Source organism: Argopecten irradians, chromosome 1 (assembly GCF_041381155.1).
Source record: "Argopecten irradians isolate NY chromosome 1, Ai_NY, whole genome shotgun sequence".
Classification (NCBI taxonomy): domain Eukaryota; kingdom Metazoa; phylum Mollusca; class Bivalvia; order Pectinida; family Pectinidae; genus Argopecten; species Argopecten irradians.
Genome location: NC_091134.1, coordinates 67,658,464 through 67,686,331, shown reverse-complemented (window position 1 = coordinate 67,686,331; position 27,868 = coordinate 67,658,464). Strand labels below are relative to the sequence as shown.

Genomic DNA, 27,868 nt, shown 5'->3' with positions numbered 1-27,868 from the left:
TGCAAAAACATGATGTGGCTTTGCGCTATTACCAGCTGGGTACTCCATACATCGGAAAGCACATTGTTTACAATATATGTATATACCTGACAGGACTAGTTGGGAGGTTATCAGTCAACACGTACCATATACAGGAAAATGACCGACCTTAAGAAGGCAGCTTGTAAGGCGATCGACAATATAGCTTTAGAATTAAACAACGTCAGTCAGGAATTGTGGAAAAATCCTGAGTTAAACTACAAGGAACATCATGCTCATGCAGTACTAACTGATTTTCTGGAGAATCAGGGTTTTCATGTAGAGAGAAAATACAAACTAGACACGGCTTTCCGAGCCACATTTGGTGACGACAGCGCGGGGCCACATGTGGCGGTGTTGTGTGAGTATGATGCTCTACCGGAAATCGGCCACGCATGCGGACACAACCTGATAGCAGAATTGGGCGTGGCGGCCGGGGTAGGGATCAAAGCTGCCATGGAAACATCCGGGCAACCTATTGGCAAGGTAGGCAAAACAAAATATAATATTTAAAAACATGCTCAGTAGAAGTTATCATTTTTTAAATAAATTGATACGTATTTCTTACAACAATACTAACCTGTTAAATGTAATGATAACATATTTAATAGCATCGTTATTAGCGTTTGATGGTGTGTATTGATACGATGTATTCCCCTTTTATGTACTTATTAATAGCATAGGGTAGTTATGTTGTGAAAACAATTATAGTCTGCTTCATATATCCCTTATCTATTTCCCTGTGTTTTTCTCACATTTACTCATGTTTTCCCACATTTCATGGTTTTACATGCATTTACATATTGTATGAAAATATCAAATCACATGTATAGCAAACATATTGTCACCGTGTCTAAAAAGCAAACTTCGATATAATATTACTTCTTTGACTCATATTAATACATGTACTATATATATGATTGTATAAAACACGTGACCTTTCCAAAGTACATTATCCTGTCAATTCTTGCTGAGAGAATTTGTGACCTGAATTTTTGGTTCTATTCTTGCTGCAAATGTTGTGAATATCTTTAGGTTATACTGTAGATAATGAGAAGATAGTCAGTTCAAACTCACTCATCCATTTTGATTTGACAGGATAATTTTTTTTGAAAATTTAATGTGTTATAAGTTGAATGTATGGAACGCCATAGCTATCTCGTATGGTTCAATTTGTGTTTTCATTATATTATAGTGTTTAATCATATATGATTTGATCTTATCAATATATGGTATCATTTTTCTATATTTGGTTTGATTTGACCATTATATCATTACCTTCTACCACAATTTTATTTTCATTTGTCATGGTATTATTTTCTTTTTTCATTATATCAATAGATTTCCTCATTCTTTGTGGTGTTATCATTATAAGATAACACCAAATAAAACAATGATAGATGTAAAGCAAATATATATGTCACCAAATCAAATAATGGTGAAAACGATTGATATAATGGTAAAAGAAAATAATACCATGACAAATGAAAATAAAACAATAGTAAAAACAAATGATACATTGATCATATCAAATCAAATATAGATAAAATGTATCGTATATTGATAAGATCAAATCATATAATGATAAAAAAATATAATATAATGAAAACACAAATCAGTATAGTTAATTTGAACCAAAAGAGACAGCTATGGCATTCGATACAAATGGTTGCAACGTTACAGCAGTTATTATAGATTACAAACTATAATACCATTGTTTACCTGAAAACGTTTTTGAAGGTTGGAAACCATTTTGAATGACATTTGTAGTCGTATATCACAGAAATATTATTGGTATTGATATTTCTGTGTGTGGATAGTGTTGCCATGTCAGCTTTCATATAGGGATTGAATGTATTTTTCTAATTTTCGTAGCGGCTATGAATAGCAGAAGCTATCTACATATCTTCCGAGAAGCAAGTTAGCCGCTATGAAAATTAGAAAAATACATTCAATTCATATATTAACATTAAAATAATTTATGAAAATAAAAATTATTGAAGAGCTATTATATGATATTTAAAATTATGACACCCATATACGACAAGAATGGAACAGCTGGATGACAAAGTTTTCAAGCTTCCGCCTTCCGGTCGACCTTTTTTTGCAAATAACAAACGATAAACAAGAAAAATAGTTAAAATAAGATTCGATTGACTTATTACAGTAAACCTTAGTTGATTCTATATCAAGAAACAACACGTTAAAGATTATACATTAAAATATTGTGGGGGACTATTTTTTATTGATATGAAACTGGCGTAATGATTGAAGGTGTGTGATCGATGCACGAGAATCGTTGTATTCATACTGTATTCATAGACAGAAGTTTGTTTTCGTCAGTTGGTTGATTAATATAGTGACGAAACACTAAGAAAGTAAATATATTGTTTATGTGGATATTTTCGTGTGTAGATAGTGTCGCCATTTAAGCTTTCATACTGTTCGCCGTTTGATAATTTTCGCCCTACGCATTACATTTCAATATCTATACATATTCACTGAAATTTAAAGAAAACAAAACAAGAGCATGAATAATTTCAGTTTAGTGTGGGGTACAAAATTGTATATGACCATTGCAATCTATTACAAACTCGATACAAAAAACAGCTTATATAATCATAAAGCAATGTCTGTCGTCCTACATCGCTTAAATACCTTTGATGGAAAACTGTAAAGTGGTGAACAGTAAAAGGTTCTAAAATACGGAGGTTTGTTCGGTAGATAGAACAGCGGTCCAACTTCTTTATAAAAACTTGAAAATGAAGTTTTCTTTGATTCAATTAATCTTGAGTATGCATTTAGGTAAAGCTTGATATCAGAAATAGGCTACATAGCGACGATAAATAAAAACAACTAGGTGAGAAATGTAGGCCATTTAGACCTTTGTATGTTTATCTGCTATAGTTGAGCGTGTTGGGTACACCAGCCGAGGAAGGTGGCAATGGCAAAGGACATCTGATAAAAAGCGGGACGTTCAGCGAGTTTGACGTCACGATGATGTCACATCCGTTCATATACGACGATGCACGACCATATAACCTTATAGCAGTTGATTTGTACGTGAAGATGACTCTCATTTCCAGTATATGTTAACAGTCTGAGCCTTGCCTACTTTTTGTGTTCCTCGCACGCGTCTACTTTTGCCCCTATGTCTTGTTGGTGTTTGTGGTAGTATGTCAATCTCTGTTTGCACGATATGCTTTGTTACATCCAAGTATTATAATCGCCCCTCCTGAATACTTGCAATCATCTATAAGCATCATTAAAAAAGTCCTGCAAAGCTCAGAGGCAATTCTCCTTATGTAACTTTTATGAACACATTTTACTTAGTTTGTATAATTCAATAAGAAATCAAGACTAAGGTATGTAATATCACTGAAATACCACCCAGACGAATGCCGCTTCGCATCAGTCCCTTTATCTTTTCCGCCAATGACGATGACTTCTTGGAGGATGTTTTTCCATCAAAGATTGTTTTTACTTGTACCACATTGAAATGATCCTAGGACGACCTTTCTCATCGATATACCATGGTTGGATGTCAATTCTTCTTTCGACGTTTTGCAATATCTGACGATTCTCAGGTAGACGTGTTTCCCGCCAACACTAAGGTTGATACCATCACTTACTTAGCCTAGAATGATTAACCTATAGGTTTTTCGCATGACTGTTTGGTTTTGAAAGATGTCTCTTCTCAAGAATTTTTCCTTTTTTTCTTTATTTTTATTATACCATTTACTATATAGCATCGCTAACAATTCTTTCCTATATAATAAAAAAAAAACCGAGTTGTTGATTTCCAGACAGACTTCTCTGATAAATTCTTTCAGCTTTTAAAATAAGTGACGGGCCAATATCATCTTTTTATCTGTTACAACATTCCAAGTTTATCATGACGTTATCATGTCTACATCTACGCCTGATGCTATATCATCGACCAAATACACTACAAAATGGAGCGTTATTGCTGGATAATAGTTTAAGGAAAACTTGTCTAATATCTACGAATAGTAAACGTATTTTTCTCGTCTGATGTATACGAAAATATGAAGTAATTATAGTCTTTCGGGTATATTTTCCTCTTTGTTTTTTGAGTCGTTTATGTCAAAGTCCTTGTCTTTTCTGTTGATATTCTCTATATTTTGACGCTAGCATAATTTGACTTACATTTGCTATACAACTGCTCTCCAAAAGGTCTGTTACACGTGCAATTTTACAAATATATACATAAAGTACAGAAATATGTAAACCTTTTTAATACAGGCATCAGTATATTATTTGTATTTTCTCACTCATTAATTGTTTTTCGAGAGTTTTATTAGCGATAAATTGCCAGTAAATTTCAACACATGTAACAGACATTTTGAAGGGCATATACCCACACAACCTTTAGGATGACTAGATTAATGGCCACAGGTACTTGTGGTGTAACAACTGAATCAGAGTGCCGGTCATGTGATTCTACCCGATCTTTGAAGCGATAGTATCGCTACAACGCTATTTATAATATACCACGAAGGGATCATTCGATAGACTGCTTACTTACGTTTACTTTAGTTTATGATGTAATATATAGAATAAATGTAACATTATCGCTAGGTTGCTCAAAGCATCTAAAACCAGTCAGACGCTAGATCCTCGGACACCATACTGTCCTCTAAAACCAGTAAGACGTTAGATCCTCGGACACCATACTGTCCTCTAAAACCAGTCGACGTTAGATCCTCGGACACCATACTGTCCTCTAAAACCAGTCGTACGTTAGATCCTCGGACACCATACTGTCCTCTAAAACCAGTAAGACGTTAGATCCTCGGACACCATACTGTCCTCTAAAACCAGTAAGACGTTAGATCCTCGGACACCATACTGTCCTCTAAAACCAGTAAGACGTTAGATCCTCGGACACCATACTGTCCTCTAAAACCAGTAAGACGTTAGATCCTCCTCGGACACCATACTGTCCTCTAAAACCAGTAAGACGTTAGATCCTCGGACACCATACTGTCCTCTAAAACCAGTAAGACGTTAGATCCTCGGACACCATACTGTCCTCTAAAACTCTAAAACCAGTAAGACGTTAGATCCTCGGACACCATACTGTCCTTTAAAACCAGTAAGACGTTAGATCCTCGGACACCATACTGTCCTCTAAAACCAGTAAGACGTTAGATCCTCGGACACCATACTGTCCTCTAAAACCAGTAAGACGTTAGATCCTCGGACACCATACTGTCCTCTAAAACCAGTAAGACGTTAGATCCTCGGACACCATACTGTCCTCTAAAACCAGTAAGACGTTAGATCCTCGGACACCATACTGTCCTCTAAAACCAGTAAGACGTTAGATCCTCGGACACCATACTGTCCTCTAAAACCAGTAAGACGTTAGATCCTCGGACACCATACTGTCCTCTAAAACCAGTAAGACGTTAGATCCTCGGACACCATACTGTCCTCTAAAACCAGTAAGACGTTAGATCCTCGGACACCATACTGTCCTCTAAAACCAGTAAGACGTTAGATCCTCGGACACCATACTGTCCTCTAAAACCAGTAAGACGTTAGATCCTCGGACACCATACTGTCATCTAAAACCAGTAAGACGTTAGATCCTCGGACACCATACTGTCCTCTAAAACCAGTAAGACGTTAGATCCTCGGACACCATACTGTCCTCTAAAACCAGTAAGACGTTAGATCCTCGGACACCATACTGTCATCTAAAACCAGTAAGACGTTAGATCCTCGGACACCATACTGTCCTCTAAAACCAGTCGTACGTTAGATCCTCGGACACCATACTGTCCTCTAAAACCAGTAAGACGTTAGATCCTCGGACACCATACTGTCCTCTAAAACCAGTAAGACGTTAGATCCTCGGACACCATACTGTCCTCTAAAACCAGTAAGACGTTAGATCCTCGGACACCATACTGTCCTCTAAAACCAGTAAGACGTTAGATCCTCGGACACCATACTGTCCCTTAAAACCAGTAAGACGTTAGATCCTCGGACACCATACTGTCCTCTAAAACCAGTAAGACGTTAGATCCTCGGACACCATACTGTCCTCTAAAACCAGTAAGACGTTAGATCCTCGGACACCACCATACTGTCCTCTAAAACCAGTAAGACGTTAGATCTCGGACACCATACTGTCCTCTAAAACCAGTAAGACGTTAGATCCTCGGACACCATACTGTCCTCTAAAACCAGTAAGACGTTAGACCCTCGGACACCATACTGTCCTCTAAAACCAGTAAGACGTTAGATCCTCGGACACCATACTGTCCTCTAAAACCAGTAAGACGTTAGATCCTCGGACACCATACTGTCCTCTAAAACCAGTAAGACGTTAGATCCTCGGACACCATACTGTCCTCTAAAACCAGTAAGACGTTAGATCCTCGGACACCATACTGTCCTCTAAAACCAGTAAGACGTTAGATCCTCGGACACCATACTGTCCTCTAAAACCAGTAAGACGTTAGATAGATCCTCGGACACCATACTGTCCTCTAAAACCAGTAAGACGTTAGATCCTCGGACACCATACTGTCCTCTAAAACCAGTAAGACGTTAGATCCTCGGACACCATACTGTCCTCTAAAACCAGTAAGACGTTAGATCCTCGGACACCATACTGTCCTCTAAAACCAGTAAAAACGTTAGATCCTCGGACACCATACTGTCCTCTAAAACCAGTAAGACGTTAGATCCTCGGACACCATACTGTCCTCTAAAACCAGTAAGACGTTAGATCCTCGGACACCATACTGTCCTCTAAAACCAGTAAGACGTTAGATCCTCGGACACCATACTGTCCTCTAAAACCAGTAAGACGTTAGATCCTCGGACACCATACTGTCCTCTAAAACCAGTAAGACGTTAGATCCTCGGACACCATACTGTCCTCTAAAACCAGTAAGACGTTAGATCCTCGGACACCATACTGTCCTCTAAAACCAGTAAGACGTTAGATCCTCGGACACCATACTGTCCTCTAAAACCAGTAAGACGTTAGATCCTCGGACACCATACTGTCCTCTAAAACCAGTAAGACGTTAGATCCTCGGACACCATACTGTCCTCTAAAACCAGTAAGACGTTAGATCCTCGGACACCATACTGTCCTCTAAAACCAGTAAGACGTTAGATCCTCGGACACCATACTGTCCTCTAAAACCAGTAAGACGTTAGATCCTCGGACACCATACTGTCCTCTAAAACCAGTAAGACGTTAGATCCTCGGACACCATTCTGTCCTCTAAAACCAGTAAGACGTTAGATCCTCGGACACCATACTGTCCTCTAAAACCAGTAAGACGTTAGATCCTCGGACACCATACTGTCCTCTAAAACCAGTAAGACGTTAGATCCTCGGACACCATACTGTCCTCTAAAACCAGTAAGACGTTAGATCCTCGGACACCATACTGTCCTCTAAAACCAGTAAGACGTTAGATCCTCGGACACCATACTGTCCTCTAAAACCAGTAAGACGTTAGATCCTCGGACACCATACTGTCCTCTAAAACCAGTAAGACGTTAGATCCTCGGACACCATACTGTCCTCTAAAACCAGTAAGACGTTATACCCTCGGACACCATTCTGTCCTCTAAAACCAGTAAGACGTTAGATCCTCGGACACCATACTGTCCTCTAAAACCAGTAAGACGTTAGATCCTCGGACACCATACTGTCCTCTAAAACCAGTAAGACGTTAGATCCTCGGACACCATACTGTCCTCTAAAACCAGTAAGACGTTAGATCCTCGGACACCATACTGTCCTCTAAAACCAGTAAGACGTTAGATCCTCGGACACCATTATGTCCTCTAAAACCAGTAAGACGTTAGACCCTCGGACACCATACTGTCCTCTAAAACCAGTAAGACGTTAGATCCTCGGACACCATTATGTCCTCTAAAACCAGTAAGACGTTATACCCTCGGACACCATACTGTCCTCTAAAACCAGTAAGACGTTAGATCCTCGGACACCATACTGTCCTCTAAAACCAGTAAGACGTTAGATCCTCGGACACCATACTGTCCTCTAAAACCAGTAAGACGTTAGATCCTCGGACACCATACTGTCCTCTAAAACCAGTAAGACGTTAGATCCTCGGACACCATACTGTCCTCTAAAACCAGTAAGACGTTAGATCCTCGGACACCATACTGTCCTCTAAAACCAGTAAGACGTTAGATCCTCGGACACCATACTGTCCTCTAAAACCAGTAAGACCGTTAGATCCTCGGACACCATACTGTCCTCTAAAACCAGTAAGACGTTAGATCCTCGGACACCATACTGTCCTCTAAAACCAGTAAGACGTTAGATCCTCGGACACCATACTGTCCTCTAAAACTCTAAAACCAGTAAGACGTTAGATCCTCGGACACCATACTGTCCTTTAAAACCAGTAAGACGTTAGATCCTCGGACACCATACTGTCCTCTAAAACCAGTAAGACGTTAGATCCTCGGACACCATACTGTCCTCTAAAACCAGTAAGACGTTAGATCCTCGGACACCATACTGTCCTCTAAAACCAGTAAGACGTTAGATCCTCGGACACCATACTGTCCTCTAAAACCAGTAAGACGTTAGATCCTCGGACACCATACTGTCCTCTAAAACCAGTAAGACGTTAGATCCTCGGACACCATACTGTCCTCTAAAACCAGTAAGACGTTAGATCCTCGGACACCATACTGTCCTCTAAAACCAGTAAGACGTTAGATCCTCGGACACCATACTGTCCTCTAAAACCAGTAAGACGTTAGATCCTCGGACACCATTCTGTCCTCTAAAACCAGTAAGACGTTAGATCCTCGGACACCATACTGTCCTCTAAAACCAGTAAGACGTTAGATCCTCGGACACCATACTGTCCTCTAAAACCAGTAAGACGTTAGATCCTCGGACACCATACTGTCCTCTAAAACCAGTAAGACGTTAGATCCTCGGACACCATACTGTCCTCTAAAACCAGTAAGACGTTAGATCCTCGGACACCATACTGTCCTCTAAAACCAGTAAGACGTTAGATCCTCGGACACCATACTGTCCTCTAAAACTCTAAAACCAGTAAGACGTTAGATCCTCGGACACCATACTGTCCTCTAAAACCAGTAAGACGTTAGATCCTCGGACACCATACTGTCCTCTAAAACCAGTAAGACGTTAGATCCTCGGACACCATACTGTCCTCTAAAACCAGTAAGACGTTAGATCCTCGGACACCATTCTGTCCTCTAAAACCAGTAAGACGTTAGATCCTCGGACACCATACTGTCCTCTAAAACCAGTAAGACGTTAGATCCTCGGACACCATACTGTCCTCTAAAACCAGTAAGACGTTAGATCCTCGGACACCATACTGTCCTCTAAAACCAGTAAGACGTTAGATCCTCGGACACCATACTGTCCTCTAAAACCAGTAAGACGTTAGATCCTCGGACACCATACTGTCCTCTAAAACCAGTAAGACGTTAGATCCTCGGACACCATACTGTCCTCTAAAACCAGTAAGACGTTAGATCCTCGGACACCATACTGTCCTCTAAAACCAGTAAGACGTTAGATCCTCGGACACCATACTGTCCTCTAAAACCAGTAAGACGTTAGATCCTCGGACACCATACTGTCCTCTAAAACCAGTAAGACGTTAGATCCTCGGACACCATACTGTCCTCTAAAACCAGTAAGACGTTAGATCCTCGGACACCATTCTGTCCTCTAAAACCAGTAAGACGTTAGATCCTCGGACACCATACTGTCCTCTAAAACCAGTAAGACGTTAGATCCTCGGACACCATACTGTCCTCTAAAACCAGTAAGACGTTAGATCCTCGGACACCATACTGCTCTAAAACATAAAGTTAGATCCTCGGACACCATACTGTCCTCTAAAACCAGTAAGACGTTAGATCCTCGGACACCATACTGTCCTCTAAAACCAGTAAGACGTTAGATCCTCGGACACCATACTGTCCTCTAAAACCAGTAAGACGTTAGATCCTCGGACACCATACTGTCCTCTAAAACTCTAAAACCAGTAAGACGTTAGATCCTCGGACACCATACTGTCCTCTAAAACCAGTAAGACGTTAGATCCTCGGACACCATACTGTCCTCTAAAACCAGTAAGACGTTATACCTTCGGACACCATACTGTCCTCTAAAACCAGTAAGACGTTAGATCCTCGGACACCATACTGTCCTCTAAAACCAGTAAGACGTTAGATCCTCGGACACCATACTGTCCTCTAAAACCAGTAAGACGTTAGATCCTCGGACACCATACTGTCCTCTAAAACCAGTAAGACGTTAGATCCTCGGACACCATACTGTCCTCTAAAACCAGTAAGACGTTAGATCCTCGGACACCATACTGTCCTCTAAAACCAGTAAGACGTTAGATCCTCGGACACCATACTGTCATCTAAAACCAGTAAGACGTTAGATCCTCGGACACCATACTGTCCTCTAAAACCAGTAAGACGTTAGATCTCGGACACCATACTGTCACTAAAACCAGTAAGACGTTAGATCCTCGGACACCATACTGTCCTCTAAAACCAGTAAGACGTTAGATCCTCGGACACCATACTGTCATCTAAAACCAGTAAGACGTTAGATCCTCGGACACCATACTGTCCTCTAAAACCAGTAAGACGTTAGATCCTCGGACACCATACTGTCCTAAAACCAGTAAGACGTTAGATCCTCGGACACCATACTGTCCTAAACCAGTAAGACGTTAGATCCTCGGACACCATACTGTCCTCTAAAACCAGTAAGACGTTAGATCCTCGGACACCATACTGTCCTCTAAAACTAAGTTAGACTCTCTAAAACCAGTAAGACGTTAGATCCTCGGACACCATACTGTCCTCTAAAACCAGTAAGACGTTAGATCCTCGGACACCATACTGTCATCTAAAACCAGTAAGACGTTAGATCCTCGGACACCATACTGTCCTCTAAAACCAGTAAGACGTTAGATCCTCGGACACCATACTGTCCTCTAAAACCAGTAAGACGTTAGATCCTCGGACACCATACTGTCCTCTAAAACCAGTAAGACGTTAGATCCTCGGACACCATACTGTCCTCTAAAACCAGTAAGACGTTAGATCCTCGGACACCATACTGTCCTCTAAAACCAGTAAGACGTTAGATCCTCGGACACCATACTGTCCTCTAAAACCAGTAAGACGTTAGATCCTCGGAACCATACTGTCCTCTAAAACCAGTAAGACGTTAGATCCTCGGACACCATACTGTCCTCTAAAACTGTAAGACGTTAGATCCTCGGACACCATACTGTCCTCTAAAACCAGTAAGACGTTAGATCCTCGGACACCATACTGTCCTCTAAAACCAGTAAGACGTTAGATCCTCGGACACCATACTGTCCTCTAAAACCAGTAAGACGTTAGATCCTCGGACACCATACTGTCCTCTAAAACCAGTAAGACGTTAGATCCTCGGACACCATACTGTCCTCTAAAACCAGTAAGACGTTAGATCCTCGGACACCATACTGTCCTCTAAAACCAGTAAGACGTTAGATCCTCGGACACCATACTGTCCTCTAAAACCAGTAAGACGTTAGATCCTCGGACACCATACTGTCCTCTAAAACCAGTAAGACGTTAGATCCTCGGACACCATACTGTCCTCTAAAACCAGTAAGACGTTAGATCCTCGGACACCATACTGTCCTCTAAAACCAGTAAGACGTTAGATCCTCGGACACCATACTGTCCTCTAAAACCAGTAAGACGTTAGATCCTCGGACACCATACTGTCCTCTAAAACCAGTAAGACGTTAGATCCTCGGACACCATACTGTCCTCTAAAACCAGTAAGACGTTAGATCCTCGGACACCATACTGTCCTCTAAAACCAGTAAGACGTTAGACCCTCGGACACCATACTGTCCTCTAAAACCAGTAAGACGTTAGATCCTCGGACACCATACTGTCATCTAAAACCAGTAAGACGTTAGATCCTCGGACACCATACTGTCCTCTAAAACCAGTAAGACGTTAGATCCTCGGACACCATACTGTCCTCTAAAACCAGTAAGACGTTAGATCCTCGGACACCATACTGTCCTCTAAAACCAGTAAGACGTTAGATCCTCGGACACCATACTGTCCTCTAAAACCAGTAAGACGTTAGATCCTCGGACACCATACTGTCCTCTAAAACCAGTAAGACGTTAGATCTCGGACACCATAGATTAGATCTCGTACTGTCTCTAAAACCAGTAAGACGTTAGATCCTCGGACACCATACTGTCCTCTAAACCAGTAAGACGTAGATCTCGGAACCACTGTCAAAACCAGTAAGACGTTAGATCCTCGGACACCATACTGTCCTCTAAAACCAGTAAGACGTTAGATCCTCGGACACCATACTGTCCTCTAAAACCAGTAAGACGTTAGATCCTCGGACACCATACTGTCCTCTAAAACTCTAAAACCAGTAAGACGTTTAGATCCTCGGACACCATTCTGTCCTCTAAAACCAGTAAGACGTTAGATCCTCGGACACCATACTGTCCTCTAAAACCAGTAAGACGTTAGATCCTCGGACACCATACTGTCCTCTAAAACCAGTAAGACGTTAGATCCTCGGACACCATACTGTCCTCTAAAACCAGTAAGACGTTAGATCCTCGGACACCATACTGTCCTCTAAAACCAGTAAGACGTTAGACCCTCGGACACCATACTGTCCTCTAAAACCAGTAAGACGTTAGATCCTCGGACACCATACTGTCCTCTAAAACCAGTAAGACGTTAGATCCTCGGACACCATACTGTCCTCTAAAACCAGTAAGACGTTAGATCCTCGGACACCATACTGTCCTCTAAAACCAGTAAGACGTTAGATCCTCGGACACCATACTGTCCTCTAAAACCAGTAAGACGTTAGACCCTCGGACACCATACTGTCCTCTAAAACCAGTAAGACGTTAGATCCTCGGACACCATACTGTCCTCTAAAACCAGTAAGACGTTAGATCCTCGGACACCATACTGTCCAGTGAGTAGCAAACCAAAGTTGTATTCGGTAGCTTATAAATACTGCATGTGTGCATTTTAAAGTAAAGAAATCAAACCATTATGCTAGTTCATGTCTTTATCGATATTCTGTTCTCACTGCAGCCCATGGAAATGTCGTCGGTTCAATAAATCTGTGTCACTTACAAATGTAATATTCTCGGCGCTACTTGGTTCTCTTTGGTCTAGTCACCCGGTGCCGCGAAAATTTACTTCACAAACTAAAACGTGGCACATACTGAGAGCTGCTAGTAAAATGATGATATATCGACACACATGTAATAACGAAGAAGTTTGTTTTTGACATGTAGTAGGGTGCAATCAACATGTAAGGTGGCAAGCTCGACAGAGTTATAGACCTTGTCGAAGTAGTACTGTACATATTGCAGCTTGTCCCAGAATTACATATGTGGATGTGGATGCGTATAAGGAACGAACAAATGTGGGCAATGCTGATAAGATTATTACACTTTATGTAGTTGGTGCTCCTGGGCACGCCAGCAGAAGAAGGTGGTGGCGGGAAAATTGTCCTCATCGATAAACTTGGATTTGAGAATTTTGACGTAGCAATGATGTCACATCCGGCTCCAGGAGATATGCTTAAGCCAACAATGCTTGCACGTCAGAGGTTTGAAAAATTACAAAAATTCAGCTTGTAATCACCAGATTTTCCTAACTTGCATTATGTTCTGTTTGTTCTTTGTTGCATTAGACTACATTTCATTTAATCCATTTTAGCATGTGATTCTAGTAAAGCGCACTCCCTGCTCACAGCTTGACACACCGTGGCAAAGCACATAGAAATGTCTGTTTTCTCACTCATTTATGCCATCATGTGTATGGAAATTAAATAAGATTCACCATCGGTTTAATAACAGCTTTCGTTTTAACATATCTAAATCAAAGTGCCAAGGCCACTCATAGATGCTGTGAATGAAGGACTCAAACAAAGGAATAAAGAAATTAGTTTTTCATATAAATATTGAATTTAGTTTACTAAGTGTGCAGTGTTGAATTTCGGATTTTAACAAAATATAGTAACAGTATACCGTATTTGTTTTATGATATTTAAAGTTTTTCAAGAACAATAAGTTGAATAACTCATTTTCCTCAAATAACTGAAATAAATTTTATATTTAAATTATTTCTGAAATAACGATTTCAACACCAATGAAACCGTTCAGAATCTTATTATCATTTTTTGTAATTCTTTATTAATTACTAAATTATCAATTTCATCAATGTCTCTTCAAAGACAAAAAAGTAATAAGTTAACATATCCGTATCGTAATATCCACTTAACATTTAAGAATATTTTTGGGAAAATATAACATTAGAAATATTTCCATTTCCGAATATGTTTTGGTTTCCTTTTTAGAAAACTAACATGAGTTGCTTTGACGACTTTTGACTTATACATTATGGCCAGATACTTTTACCAAATAAAAGGTACATCATTCCATTACGTATATCACTCGGATTTCTTTTACTCCAAGAAAACTTCATGTAATGTATCGGACTTTAGCAAGTCTTCGTAAATATTATCGTGCAGAACATTTTATCGTGAGTTTTGCTTTGCCGATTTTTGACTAATAATAAATCATGGCCATGTACTTTTGAAAAATAAAGGTTACATTATTTGGTTACTTATAACACTCAAATTTCTTTCGAATTCATAAGAACGCTAACATGAAGAAAACCTCATGCAATGCATCGGACTTTAGCAAGTCTTCATACGACTACCGTACATTACACGGCAATATAAGTTCATTTGCTCGTACATATATAGATCTATATTATCATGAAATCTTGTAAGGTCATACGTTGATAAATTTTGTACTTTTCTCTTTCAATATAACGCAGTTGTCGATGAACAAAAGTCATGTAACTCCCAGTGACAGAAGAAGAGAGGACACATCGTTATCAAAACTATTAACTTTTACTGCGCAATAATATCATCAGATATAGTTCGTCAATGCAACCAACACAAAAAACTTTATAAGCGTTATAAGAACTTTCTTTTGCAGTTAGCTTCCTAACATTTGAGTAAAATACTCGATCAGTAGCATGAATTACGTAAAATTTAAATAAACATACACAATCCAAAATCCACCGACTGTCTGTCGCGGAGGAAGACAGCGAAGAAGGCGTTGTTCGTGAATTTCGGGAGACCAGTGTTCTCGGAGTAATACAAATATCATAGAGTCCCGACTGAACACTTAAAACACTCCATCCATGGTGTATATGTATGTACAAATTCAATGTCTGTGGTTTGAATATTGGGGTTTTATTTTTTCATACCATCAAATATTAGGTGAAATGAACAAAACATTCTTTTAATTTTCGTCGCGGAGTGGTTTCATTGTGCACAGGCTCGCCGAGCGTACCTAAGAATGCTGTTTCACAGCATCAACAAAAGATATTGAGACATTCCATCTAAGTTGGCTCAAACTTGAAAGCTCTATGTAACTCAGTCGGTGACTTTTGTTATTTTCCTATTTGTAACATGTCAATGTATTGTGGTTTCTGTTTTGCCTAATTTTAGAATAAGGTAGAGAATAATATGCACTGGTGAATAACTGAAATCAAAAGTGTTCTTGACAGATAACTATTATGGGAACCCCAGATGAAGAATGCGAGGGAGGTAAACTAATTTTACTACAGAAAGAAGCATTCGAGAAAATAGACGTAGCTATGATGTCACATCCGGGTCCTAGTGATTCTCTACTCGCGAACACAATGGCAATGGATTGGTCAGTTGCAGAAAGAGGCTATGTTGGGAAGAATGACTATAACTTGTTTTCAGTACTGGTGTTTTAGTAAACTCGCTCCCGCTTTTTAACTAACCAGATACGATCAGAGTGAACTAATCCTGTCATATAATCAGAACTGGCATGCTAATTTTTCAATAACATAAATTAGTTTTACAAAAAATGATAGATTGTTATGTCTTATAAATCTGCCGTAACATAATGTCACGATTGAAGTAATATTGATAATGATATAGCTTAGAATATACACAAGCTTTTTTTACGACATTTAACTTTTGAAATGGCTAGATTTATCAAAATAATGCTCTTAATTCTTTAATCTTGGTTCTTTATATTCACACCTATCGCGTTTTGTTTGGTGTTTTGGTCATAATAACTTAAACCATTAGTGGTTGTTGGCTATTTTCAAATAAAGCGATGAAATCATCCATTACGGTTATGATAACGTAAGTGATACTTCTAATTCCAGGGTAACAGTGACGTATAAGGGAAAAGCCAGTCACGCGGCAGCTTTTCCCTGGGAGGGCGTTAACGCTCTGGACGCGGCAGTCACGTGCTACCAAACCGTGTCCTGCATGCGTCAACAGATGAAACCGACATGGAGAGTGCATGGTATTTCATCCGTCATTTTTATAGGAATATAAAACTGCTTGTAATTAAACAACATGCAGTTCAAATATGAAAAAGACTAAGGTAGTTTCCAATATAGTGACCATAATTATCTACCGACAACTTGTTAATAGAATATAAAGTGATGGCACATTCACGATTTAAAGCTTAACTAAGGAATTATTGAGTAAAATCGTATACCGAGCACTGTAACTAATCTTTATTTTAATTGGTAGGAATCATCACGAAAGGAGGCACGAGACCAAACATCATACCGGAAGAGGCTTCGTTAGAATATTACATCCGGGCACCAAACAGGGCGGAGCTTAATGTGTTACGAGAAAAGATCGTTGGTTGTTTTGAATCTGCAGCAACAGCAACAGGATGCAAAGTATGTGCTTAAATGAAATATAACCCATTATCTAACTTGAAATATAAAATGTTATTGATAGATAGATGGATGAATTAATTAATATTTAAACATAGTGCTATTCTTTCCTCAGGTTGAGTGCGATTTTTCAGACATGCCCTACTTAAATGTTATCAACAATGAGGTCCTAGCTTCATCATTCGAGACGAACGCAAAGGAGCTAGGACTGGACTTTAACGAGCACGGAGTTCCCTCGGGCGATATTCCCATGGGCTCCACAGACATGGGGAATGTATCCTACGTCGTTCCCAGTATCCATCCTTTCTTTTATATCGGAACGGACGAGGTCAATCATACGAGAGGGTTCACTGGAGCTACAGGTAACGCATATTGTTTGTTTAATAAAGATATCTGCTCTCTTTGGCTATCGTGATCCAGTCCATGTTAGTTTAGTCATTGTTATTCACCTAATGCTATATTGATTTGTATAGCAGGGTCATCTATGACGCTAACGCTTACTTTCTAGAAGATTTTTGCTCTATTCTACTGTCATCTTTTCATATATGTCTGTTTTTTTTCATATTTCGGACTGATCACATCAGATGAATTATTCGTGGGTACTTTCTTTCGTGGTTAATTATGTGAATAGAAATATTTCTTGTTAGCCGAGAGCTGGCAACAGTGAACAAAATATGACTAGTTGTTTTGTTGTTTTTATATTCGTTGTTCCATAGCAACAAAAACAACGAATATGTCTCCACAACGCATATGTCAAATTATACAGTAAGATGATACTTATTTATACATTTTCTTGTTGTGACAAACTTATATATTGCTATTAATTTTTCTATACACTAACAGGTGCCCCTGTCGCCCAGCCGTACACCATCCTACAAGGGAAGGCGATGGCGATGACGGCTATTGATGTATTCACTAACAAGGAACTTTTACACAGAATTAAGGCAGAATTCGATAACGAGCCACAGAGAAAGGCTTAGTAATACAGGGAACTGTCATAGATGCTCTGCAGATGTATCTAGTCATATTAGAGAATATTAAACAGGTGTTATGATGTACAGGTATATATATATAATGGTGAAACAGCAGTTTACTAACATCGAGCATATCCTAGCATCTCAATAAAACCAAAATATCAAACAATAAATATGAATTCGATTTATTTTTCAACAGATAAAGAGAGAAAAAAAAGTATGGTACTGTAAACAATAACAAAATTTTCGGTACCAATACCATATCCTCAGTGCAGTAAAACCTATGTATTGTAAGTATTGCGATTTTCGAAATGTTGGTAAATTTTTCGTGGTCAATAACATATTAAAAGCTTCTCTTATTCCGTGAGTAAGAAAATTACGGCACATGTAATTATCTTAATCACCTGTTTGAATCAGGTTTCAGAAATAACTATGACACTTATGTTTATGACACTTCCTTTTGTTATCATTCATTACAGATAAAATTACATGGAATATAATTAATATGACGAATGTTTATAACAAAACACCCGATATCGGTCATTGCAAGCAATAATGACATACATTAGCATTTATAGTGTTATTCAACTTAAGCTGTAAGTATATTCAAACCCAATCCCTTCCATGCGCTCGGCCATAACAGCATCAAACTTTTCATTGTCCGCCACAGTGAACCAGTTCTTCCAGTCTCCCACTTCGCCTACAAAATATACTTTTATAATGTTTGGAAATGCGAAGGATACTTCGATTGTGGGAAAGAGGACTAGATGGAAAGACTTTTCTGATTTCGATAGTACCAGCCTACCACCAGCTGGAACAATTTTACTACATTCTACGTTATGAAGGAAGCAGAACTACATACTGACTTTTATCAAATACCTAGATCTTTCTGGAAGAATTTATCAATTCATATGTTGTCTTTGATATAGCAAATGTAATTAAGAAGAAACTATGTTTCTTCGAATTCAAATTATGTGTGTCTTCACCAGCGCATCGGTATCTTTGAATGACATATAGAAACTATCCTTAATTGAAGTTTACCTTTTCTGTACATGTTTTGAAAATCGTCCATTTCCGGGTTCGGATTTCCGGTAATAGCGGCCTTAACCTCTTTGTTCGCCTTCTTCAGATTTTTGAAATTACAATTGATGCTAACATCTTTGATCAGCTGCTCATCATAGCTGACCTTGAGGAAGTCAGCCAAGCGTCTCGTCTCTCCGATTGGGTCCTACAAACGTTTGAATTAAGTCCGTGTAAATTCACCGTATGGCATATGTATTTGATGCATTTCATGAAATCGTGCAAACAATTTGTTAGAACTTTCAATTGTTGGTACAATACATCCCACAAATAAAAATTATAGTCTTACAACTATTTAATTATTCACTACTCCGGGCTAAGGACAAATGAAACGTAAAGGAAAGAAAGACAAGCTCTCATTGGTGAATTATGAATTAAAGGATGACAACGAAAAGTGTATACAGTGAAATAAGATATTCAAGGATTTTAAGAAAATAATCTTTTACGACAGGTAATTGTACCTTATGTCAGATAGAAATGATAAAATAGAACTAGTAACAGATATAACATGACGGTACCTTTATTATGTCTTCGTAGTACAGCATATGAATTTGTAAATTTTTGTTATTTTTTATTATTTCGTGCCAGTCTTTCGTGTATTGGAACCAATCGACCGTAAAACCTGGAGTAAAACAAAACATTTTCTCATAAGAACAACAGTAGCATAACTTTTTATACTGTAAATTATAAAAGGAACATGATAATGTCATTTTTTAAAATTTAGACAGACAACTTTGAACTTGATAAAGACAACAAAGTGTAGATTGTATAAAAACATATATTTACATTACATTATAATTAGCCTTACCGTATTCAAGGTAAATCTGTAAAAAGTCGCTGAATGAATACTTGAACTGCCCGATGTTCATACTTTTTCTGTGATTGAAATTCGAGACGGCAATATCTTTCGGGTTTCTCTGGATGAAAATAATTCGTCCCTTGGTGCCATTTTGTAACTGTTCCGGAAGATGTCGCAGATAAAAGTGGGAATTAAGCGCTCTCGGTGATGCTAAATTGTCAAATTCTTCCGGCCAATGAAATTCAAGCATCCTCGTCTCCTTGGCAACGTGTTCGTATTCTGCCTTTCCCTTCAGTAACATGGTTGTCATTTCCCACACCCAATGAGTTCCTATGGAAACAGTTAAACATTACGTTTGGGAAGTGATACACCTAAGTCGTATTCAGTACCTGTGTTTGGTATGTGATGACATGACATTGACGAGCAATAAGGATCGCTGAGGATATCCCCCGTATGGAACTTTCGTAAAGGATTGAAAATGGCGACTTCAGGTTGGGGTATTTTAAATGAATATTCATAAAAGAACTCGTTCTCTTTGATGTCTTATATTTTTTGTTTTTATTGCGAGAAAAAGATATGTTTGCAATATTGAATTTTTAGCTATTTATTGTGTTATTGAATATTTATGATATTGTAAGTTGGTTTTTTTGTTACTTTTTTTAATTCAAAATCAGCATACACTGAAGAAAATATTATCATATTGAATTAATTTTCGCTTGTAACATTATTGTACACCATTTCGTATACGATCTAAGCATCATGTCTTGGAATACTGTTGACGACCAATGTGCTCAATTTTACCTGCTTTCATGGCTGCACAAATGAAGACATCGTCATCACGACACTCCATCACCCTCATCTTCTTCAGGTTTTCTCTGACGTCAGGAATAAAGCCAGAACTGATCAAGTTGACGTCAAAGTTAATGCCATCGTGACGTAACACCTTCCTCTGGTCCCCAGTATGAGTAGTGATCACCGTCAACTCAGACTCGTCATACTTCGCTGTACAGATACATAAACAGCCTCATCCAAACTACATGTACATATACGTCATACTTCGCTGTACAGATACATAAACAGCCTCATCCTAACTACATGTACATATATGTCATACTTCGCTGTACAGATACATAAACAGCCTCATCCTAACTACATGTACATATATGTCATACTTCGCTGTACAGATACATAAACAGCCTCATCCTAACTACATGTACATATATGTCATACTTCGCTGTACAGATACATAAACAGCCTCATCCTAACTACATGTACATATATGTCATACTTCGCTGTACAGATACATAAACAGCCTCATCCTAACTACATGTACATATATGTCATACTTCGCTGTACAGATACATAAACAGCCTCATCCTAACTACATGTACATATATGTCATACTTCGCTGTACAGATACATAAACAGCCTCATCCTAACTACATGTACATATATGTCATACTTCGCTGTACAGATACATAAACAGCCTCATCCTAACTACATGTACATATATGTCATACTTCGCTGTACAGATACATAAACAGCCTCATCCTAACTACATGTACATATATGTCATACTTCGCTGTACAGATACATAAACAGCCTCATCCTAACTACATGTACATATATGTCATACTTCGCTGTACAGATACATAAACAGCCTCATCCTAACTACATGTACATATGTCATACTTCGCTGTACAGATACATAAACAGCCTCATCCTAACTACATGTACATATATGTCATACTTCGCTGTACAGATACATAAACAGCCTCATCCTAACTACATGTACATATATGTCATACTTCGCTGTACAGATACATAAACAGCCTCATCCTAACTACATGTACATATATGTCATACTTCGCTGTACAGATACATAAACAGCCTCATCCTAACTACATGTACATATATGTCATACTTCGCTGTACAGATACATAAACAGCCTCATCCTCACTACATGTACATATATGTCATACTTCGCTGTACAAATACATTTATATAAACAGCCTCATCCTAACTACATGTACATATATGTCATACTTCGCTGTACAGATACATAAACAGCCTCATCCTCACTACATGTACATATATGTCATACTTCGCTGTACAAATACATTTATATAAACAGCCTCATCCTAACTACATGTACATATATGTCATACTTCGCTGTACAGATACATAAACAGCCTCATCCTAACTACATGTACATATATGTCATACTTCGCTGTACAGATACATAAACAGCCTCATCCTAACTACATGTACATATATGTCATACTTCGCTGTACAGATACATAAACAGCCTCATCCTAACTACATGTACATATATGTCATACTTCGCTGTACAGATACATAAACAGCCTCATCCTAACTACATGTACATATATGTCATACTTCGCTGTACAGATACATAAACAGCCTCATCCTAACTACATGTACATATATGTCATACTTCGCTGTACAGATACATAAACAGCCTCATCCTAACTACATGTACATATATGTCATACTTCGCTGTACAGATACATAAACAGCCTCATCCTAACTACATGTACATATATGTCATACTTCGCTGTACAGATACATAAACAGCCTCATCCTAACTACATGTACATATATGTCATACTTCGCTGTACAGATACATAAACAGCCTCATCCTAACTACATGTACATATATGTCATACTTCGCTGTACAGATACATAAACAGCCTCATCCTAACTACATGTACATATATGTCATACTTCGCTGTACAGATACATAAACAGCCTCATCCTAACTACATGTACATATATGTCATACTTCGCTGTACAGATACATAAACAGCCTCATCCTAACTACATGTACATATATGTCATACTTCGCTGTACAGATACATAAACAGCCTCATCCTAACTACATGTACATATATGTCATACTTCGCTGTACAGATACATAAACAGCCTCATCCTAACTACATGTACATATATGTCATACTTCGCTGTACAGATACATAAACAGCCTCATCCTAACTACATGTACATATATGTCATACTTCGCTGTACAGATACATAAACAGCCTCATCCTAACTACATGTACATATATGTCATACTTCGCTGTACAGATACATAAACAGCCTCATCCTAACTACATGTACATATATGTCATACTTCGCTGTACAGATACATAAACAGCCTCATCCTAACTACATGTACATATATGTCATACTTCGCTGTACAGATACATTCAGCCTCATCCTAACTACATGTACATATATGTCATACTTCGCTGTACAGATACATAAACAGCCTCATCCTAACTACATGTACATATATGTCATACTTCGCTGTACAGATACATAAACAGCCTCATCCTAACTACATGTACATATATGTCATACTTCGCTGTACAGATACATAAACAGCCTCATCCTAACTACATGTACATATATGTCATACTTCGCTGTACAGATACATAAACAGCCTCATCCTAACTACATGTACATATATGTCATACTTCGCTGTACAGATACATAAACAGCCTCATCCTAACTACATGTACATATATGTCATACTTCGCTGTACAGATACATAAACAGCCTCATCCTAACTACATGTACATTTATGTCATACTTCGCTGTACAGATACATAAACAGCCTCATCCTAACTACATGTACATATATGTCATACTTCGCTGTACAGATACATAAACAGCCTCATCCTAACTACATGTACATATATGTCATACTTCGCTGTACAGATACATAAACAGCCTCATCCTCACTACATGTACATATATGTCATACTTCGCTGTACAGATACATTTATATAAACAGCCTCATCCTAACTACATGTACATATATGTCATACTTCGCTGTACAGATACATAAACAGCCTCATCCTAACTACATGTACATATATGTCATACTTCGCTGTACAGATACATAAACAGCCTCATCCTCACTACATGTACATATATGTCATACTTCGCTGTACAGATACATAAACAGCCTCATCCTAACTACATGTACATATATGTCATACTTCGCTGTACAGATACATAAACAGCCTCATCCTAACTACATGTACATATATGTCATACTTCGCTGTACAGATACATAAACAGCCTCATCCTCACTACATGTACATATATGTCATACTTCGCTGTACAAATACATTTATATAAAACAGCCTCATCCTAACTACATGTACATATATGTCATACTTCGCTGTACAGATACATAAACAGCCTCATCCTAACTACATGTACATATATGTCATACTTCGCTGTACAGATACATAAACAGCCTCATCCTAACTACATGTACATATATGTCATACTTCGCTGTACAGATACATAAACAGCCTCATCCTAACTACATGTACATATATGTCATACTTCGCTGTACAGATACATAAACAGCCTCATCCTAACTACATGTACATATATGTCATACTTCGCTGTACAGATACATAAACAGCCTCATCCTAACTACATGTACATATATGTCATACTTCGCTGTACAGATACATAAACAGCCTCATCCTAACTACATGTACATATATGTCATACTTCGCTGTACAGATACATAAACAGCCTCATCCTAACTACATGTACATTTATGTCATACTTCGCTGTACAGATACATAAACAGCCTCATCCTCACTACATGTACATATATGTCATACTTCGCTGTACAGATACATATATAAACAGCCTCATCCTAACTACATGTACATATATGTCATACTTCGCTGTACAGATACATAAACAGCCTCATCCTCACTACATGTACATATATGTCATACTTCGCTGTACAGATACATAAACAGCCTCATCCTAACTACATGTACATATATGTCATACTTCGCTGTACAGATACATAAACAGCCTCATCCTAACTACATGTAACATATATGTCATACTTCGCTGTACAGATACATAAACAGCCTCATCCTAACTACATGTACATATATGTCATACTTCGCTGTACAGATACATAAACAGCCTCATCCTAACTACATGTACATATATGTCATACTTCGCTGTACAGATACATAAACAGCCTCATCCTAACTACATGTACATATATGTCATACTTCGCTGTACAGATACATAAACAGCCTCATCCTAACTACATGTACATATATGTCATACTTCGCTGTACAGATACATAAACAGCCTCATCCTAACTACATGTACATATATGTCATACTTCGCTGTACAGATACATAAACAGCCTCATCCTAACTACATGTACATATATGTCATACTTCGCTGTACAGATACATAAACAGCCTCATCCTAACTACATGTACATATATGTCATACTTCGCTGTACAGATACATAAACAGCCTCATCCAACTACATGTACATATATGTCATACTTCGCTGTACAGATACATAAACAGCCTCATCCTAACTACATGTACATATATGTCATACTTCGCTGTACAGATACATAAACAGCCTCATCCTAACTACATGTACATATATGTCATACTTCGCTGTACAGATACATAAACAGCCTCATCCTAACTACATGTACATATATGTCATACTTCGCTGTACAGATACATAAACAGCCTCATCCTCACTACATGTACATATATGTCATACTTCGCTGTACAGATACATAAACAGCCTCATCCTAACTACATGTACATATATGTCATACTTCGCTGTACAGATACATTAAACAGCCTCATCCTCACTACATGTACATATATGTCATACTTCGCTGTACAGATACATAAACAGCCTCATCCTAACTACATGTACATATATGTCATACTTCGCTGTACAGATACATTATATAAACAGCCTCATCCTAACTACATGTACATATATGTCATACTTCGCTGTACAGATACATAAACAGCCTCATCCTAACTACATGTACATATATGTCATACTTCGCTGTACAGATACATAAACAGCCTCATCCTAACTACATGTACATATATGTCATACTTCGCTGTACAGATACATAAACAGCCTCATCCTAACTACATGTACATATATGTCATACTTCGCTGTACAGATACATAAACAGCCTCATCCTAACTACATGTACATATATGTCATACTTCGCTGTACAGATACATAAACAGCCTCATCCTAACTACATGTACATATATGTCATACTTCGCTGTACAGATACATAAACAGCCTCATCCTAACTACATGTACATATATGTCATACTTCGCTGTACAGATACATAAACAGCCTCATCCTAACTACATGTACATATATGTCATACTTCGCTGTACAGATACATAAACAGCCTCATCCTAACTACATGTACATATATGTCATACTTCGCTGTACAGATACATAAACAGCCTCATCCTAACTACATGTACATATATGTCATACTTCGCTGTACAGATACATAAACAGCCTCATCCTAACTACATGTACATATATGTCATACTTCGCTGTACAGATACATAAACAGCCTCATCCTAACTACATGTACATATATGTCATACTTCGCTGTACAGATACATAAACAGCCTCATCCTAACTACATGTACATATATGTCATACTTCGCTGTACAGATACATAAACAGCCTCATCCTAACTACATGTACATATATGTCATACTTCGCTGTACAGATACATAAACAGCCTCATCCTAACTACATGTACATATATGTCATACTTCGCTGTACAGATACATAAACAGCCTCATCCTAACTACATGTACATATATGTCATACTTCGCTGTACAGATACATAAACAGCCTCATCCTAACTACATGTACATATATGTCATACTTCGCTGTACAGATACATAAACAGCCTCATCCTAACTACATGTACTGATATGTATTAGCGGAAAACAATGTTTAAACACTACATTAAAGCCAATAAAAACAGAAGTAATTCCTTGAAATACCACAATGCCCATATGATAAACGAGAAAACACATAAGTCGATAATAAATGATGAAAATTGAAAGAGGCAGAGATATATTTTAAGCTCTTTGCTAAGAATATGTTTCATAATTTAAACTTAACGAGGACAATAAAAAATCTGTTTTGTGTGTTATGTATGTAAAACTGTGACATCTGTTGCCACATTTCAGGCCTTTCATCTTATCTTGAATCTTTACAAAAATCAAGAAATTATTCACGATATTTTAAAACAAATTGTGGAAGTCTTCATTCAATGTCCATCTGTTTCAAACAATTTAAAGTTTTAAGTTTTATACAAGCCTACCTTGGCAAGATTTCTACCAAAAATTTCTTTTCTATTCATTCGATCTGGATCGTGCCATTTAATCAATAATTATTTCACAACTTTTCAGTCCTCGTCTCTGACTAAAAAAAGACTCCTTATATAAAGAAAAGCTCATTGTGTCCCTTCAAGCGTTCCGTACAAAACTGTTATGTTTACCTGGTTCATACTTCTTCGTATGGGCCATCTTCCGGAGTCTATTTTATCGTTGATACCTGTAAAAGGAGAGAACATGTAGCTAGCTGTATCTTCCGATTAAAGATCCTTCAACGACTTTTGACCTTTTGACAAGTCACACTTTATCATATAAGATGGGGGCATAATATTAATATAACGCCAGTGTTCACAAAACTAGGTCAGGGACTCCTTGGTCTAACGTGTATGTACATAATATTTAGATTATAACGTATGCCTACACATGTGTAGTTTATGTCGCACTTGCCTGTGTGTACACATTGCCTAAGGCTTGATGTAAATAATCACCAGTTTTGGTTCATATTGTGTGAGTGTTATATCATGTAGGGTTTATACAAGCACATCATTTACCGAGTGAAATCTTAGATCTACAATACATACCAAAATGGCCGGATCCCTGTAGTTTAAATTCCACGTCTGCAAACAATGTACATTACATAGTACTACATACCTTCTATGTCCAGTACTGCTGGGTGAACGAAATGAAACTAGACTTGTTTACTGATACGTGCTCTGGATAGAGACCGAGATACCACCCGATGTCAATGTAAATATATTTATATATAATACTCCAGCTTGATCAAAAGGGAAAGTAGATAATCATTCAGAGAAAAACCCCAACAGAATACCTGACTTGAGCCATCTTGATGTCGCGACATGTTTTGAAATACTGTGCGAACAGTCGAATATAATGCTCACTGTGATT

General features: G+C 38.1%; 2 protein-coding genes across 6 annotated transcripts; one reads left to right on the top strand and one right to left on the bottom strand.

Moving 5' to 3' along the window:
• Positions 1-97: 97 nt before the first annotated feature.
• LOC138306182 (xaa-Arg dipeptidase-like) lies at positions 98-18,028 on the top strand. 3 transcript variants are annotated; one of them, XM_069246596.1, is made up of 6 exons: positions 98-504; positions 15,718-15,866; positions 16,354-16,496; positions 16,730-16,884; positions 16,997-17,243; positions 17,725-18,028. In XM_069246596.1, exons 1-6 carry the CDS (start codon positions 139-141, stop codon positions 17,859-17,861), a joined length of 1,197 nt encoding a protein of 398 aa, XP_069102697.1. In that variant the 5' UTR covers positions 98-138; the 3' UTR covers positions 17,862-18,028. The 3 variants fall into 3 exon arrangements, with proteins under 3 accessions (XP_069102697.1, XP_069102689.1, XP_069102682.1); XM_069246588.1 differs by lacking the exon at positions 15,718-15,866 and adding an exon at positions 13,593-13,741 and having other exon boundaries at positions 100-504; XM_069246581.1 differs by lacking the exon at positions 15,718-15,866 and adding an exon at positions 2,926-3,077 and having other exon boundaries at positions 100-504.
• On the bottom strand, positions 18,025-27,868 carry LOC138306205 (sulfotransferase 1A1-like). Of its 3 annotated transcripts, none has more exons than XM_069246619.1 (7): positions 27,792-27,868; positions 27,127-27,182; positions 20,536-20,736; positions 19,744-20,064; positions 19,454-19,557; positions 18,897-19,083; positions 18,025-18,555 (listed from the first exon to the last, which is right to left on the bottom strand). In XM_069246619.1, exons 2-7 carry the CDS (start codon positions 27,152-27,154, stop codon positions 18,440-18,442), a joined length of 957 nt encoding a protein of 318 aa, XP_069102720.1. In that variant the 5' UTR covers positions 27,155-27,182; positions 27,792-27,868; the 3' UTR covers positions 18,025-18,439. The 3 variants fall into 3 exon arrangements, with proteins under 3 accessions (XP_069102720.1, XP_069102712.1, XP_069102706.1); XM_069246611.1 differs by lacking the exon at positions 27,792-27,868 and adding an exon at positions 27,614-27,717; XM_069246605.1 differs by lacking the exon at positions 27,792-27,868 and adding an exon at positions 27,544-27,671.

Coding starts and splice junctions, on each gene's coding strand:
- LOC138306182 (XM_069246581.1), top strand. CDS start 139: ATGACCGACCTTAAGAAGGCAGCTTGTAAGGCGATCGACAATATAGCT. Junction 505..2,925: donor CCGGGCAACCTATTGGCAAG/GTAGGCAAAACA, acceptor TATCTGCTATAG/TTGAGCGTGTTGGGTACACC. Junction 17,244..17,724: donor AGGGTTCACTGGAGCTACAG/GTAACGCATATT, acceptor ATACACTAACAG/GTGCCCCTGTCGCCCAGCCG.
- LOC138306205 (XM_069246619.1), bottom strand. CDS start 27,154: ATGGCCCATACGAAGAAGTATGAACCAG. Junction 20,737..27,126: donor TACGAAGAAGTATGAACCAG/GTAAACATAACA, acceptor GTATCTGTACAG/CGAAGTATGACGAGTCTGAG. Junction 19,558..19,743: donor ACAGATTTACCTTGAATACG/GTAAGGCTAATT, acceptor GTTTTACTCCAG/GTTTTACGGTCGATTGGTTC.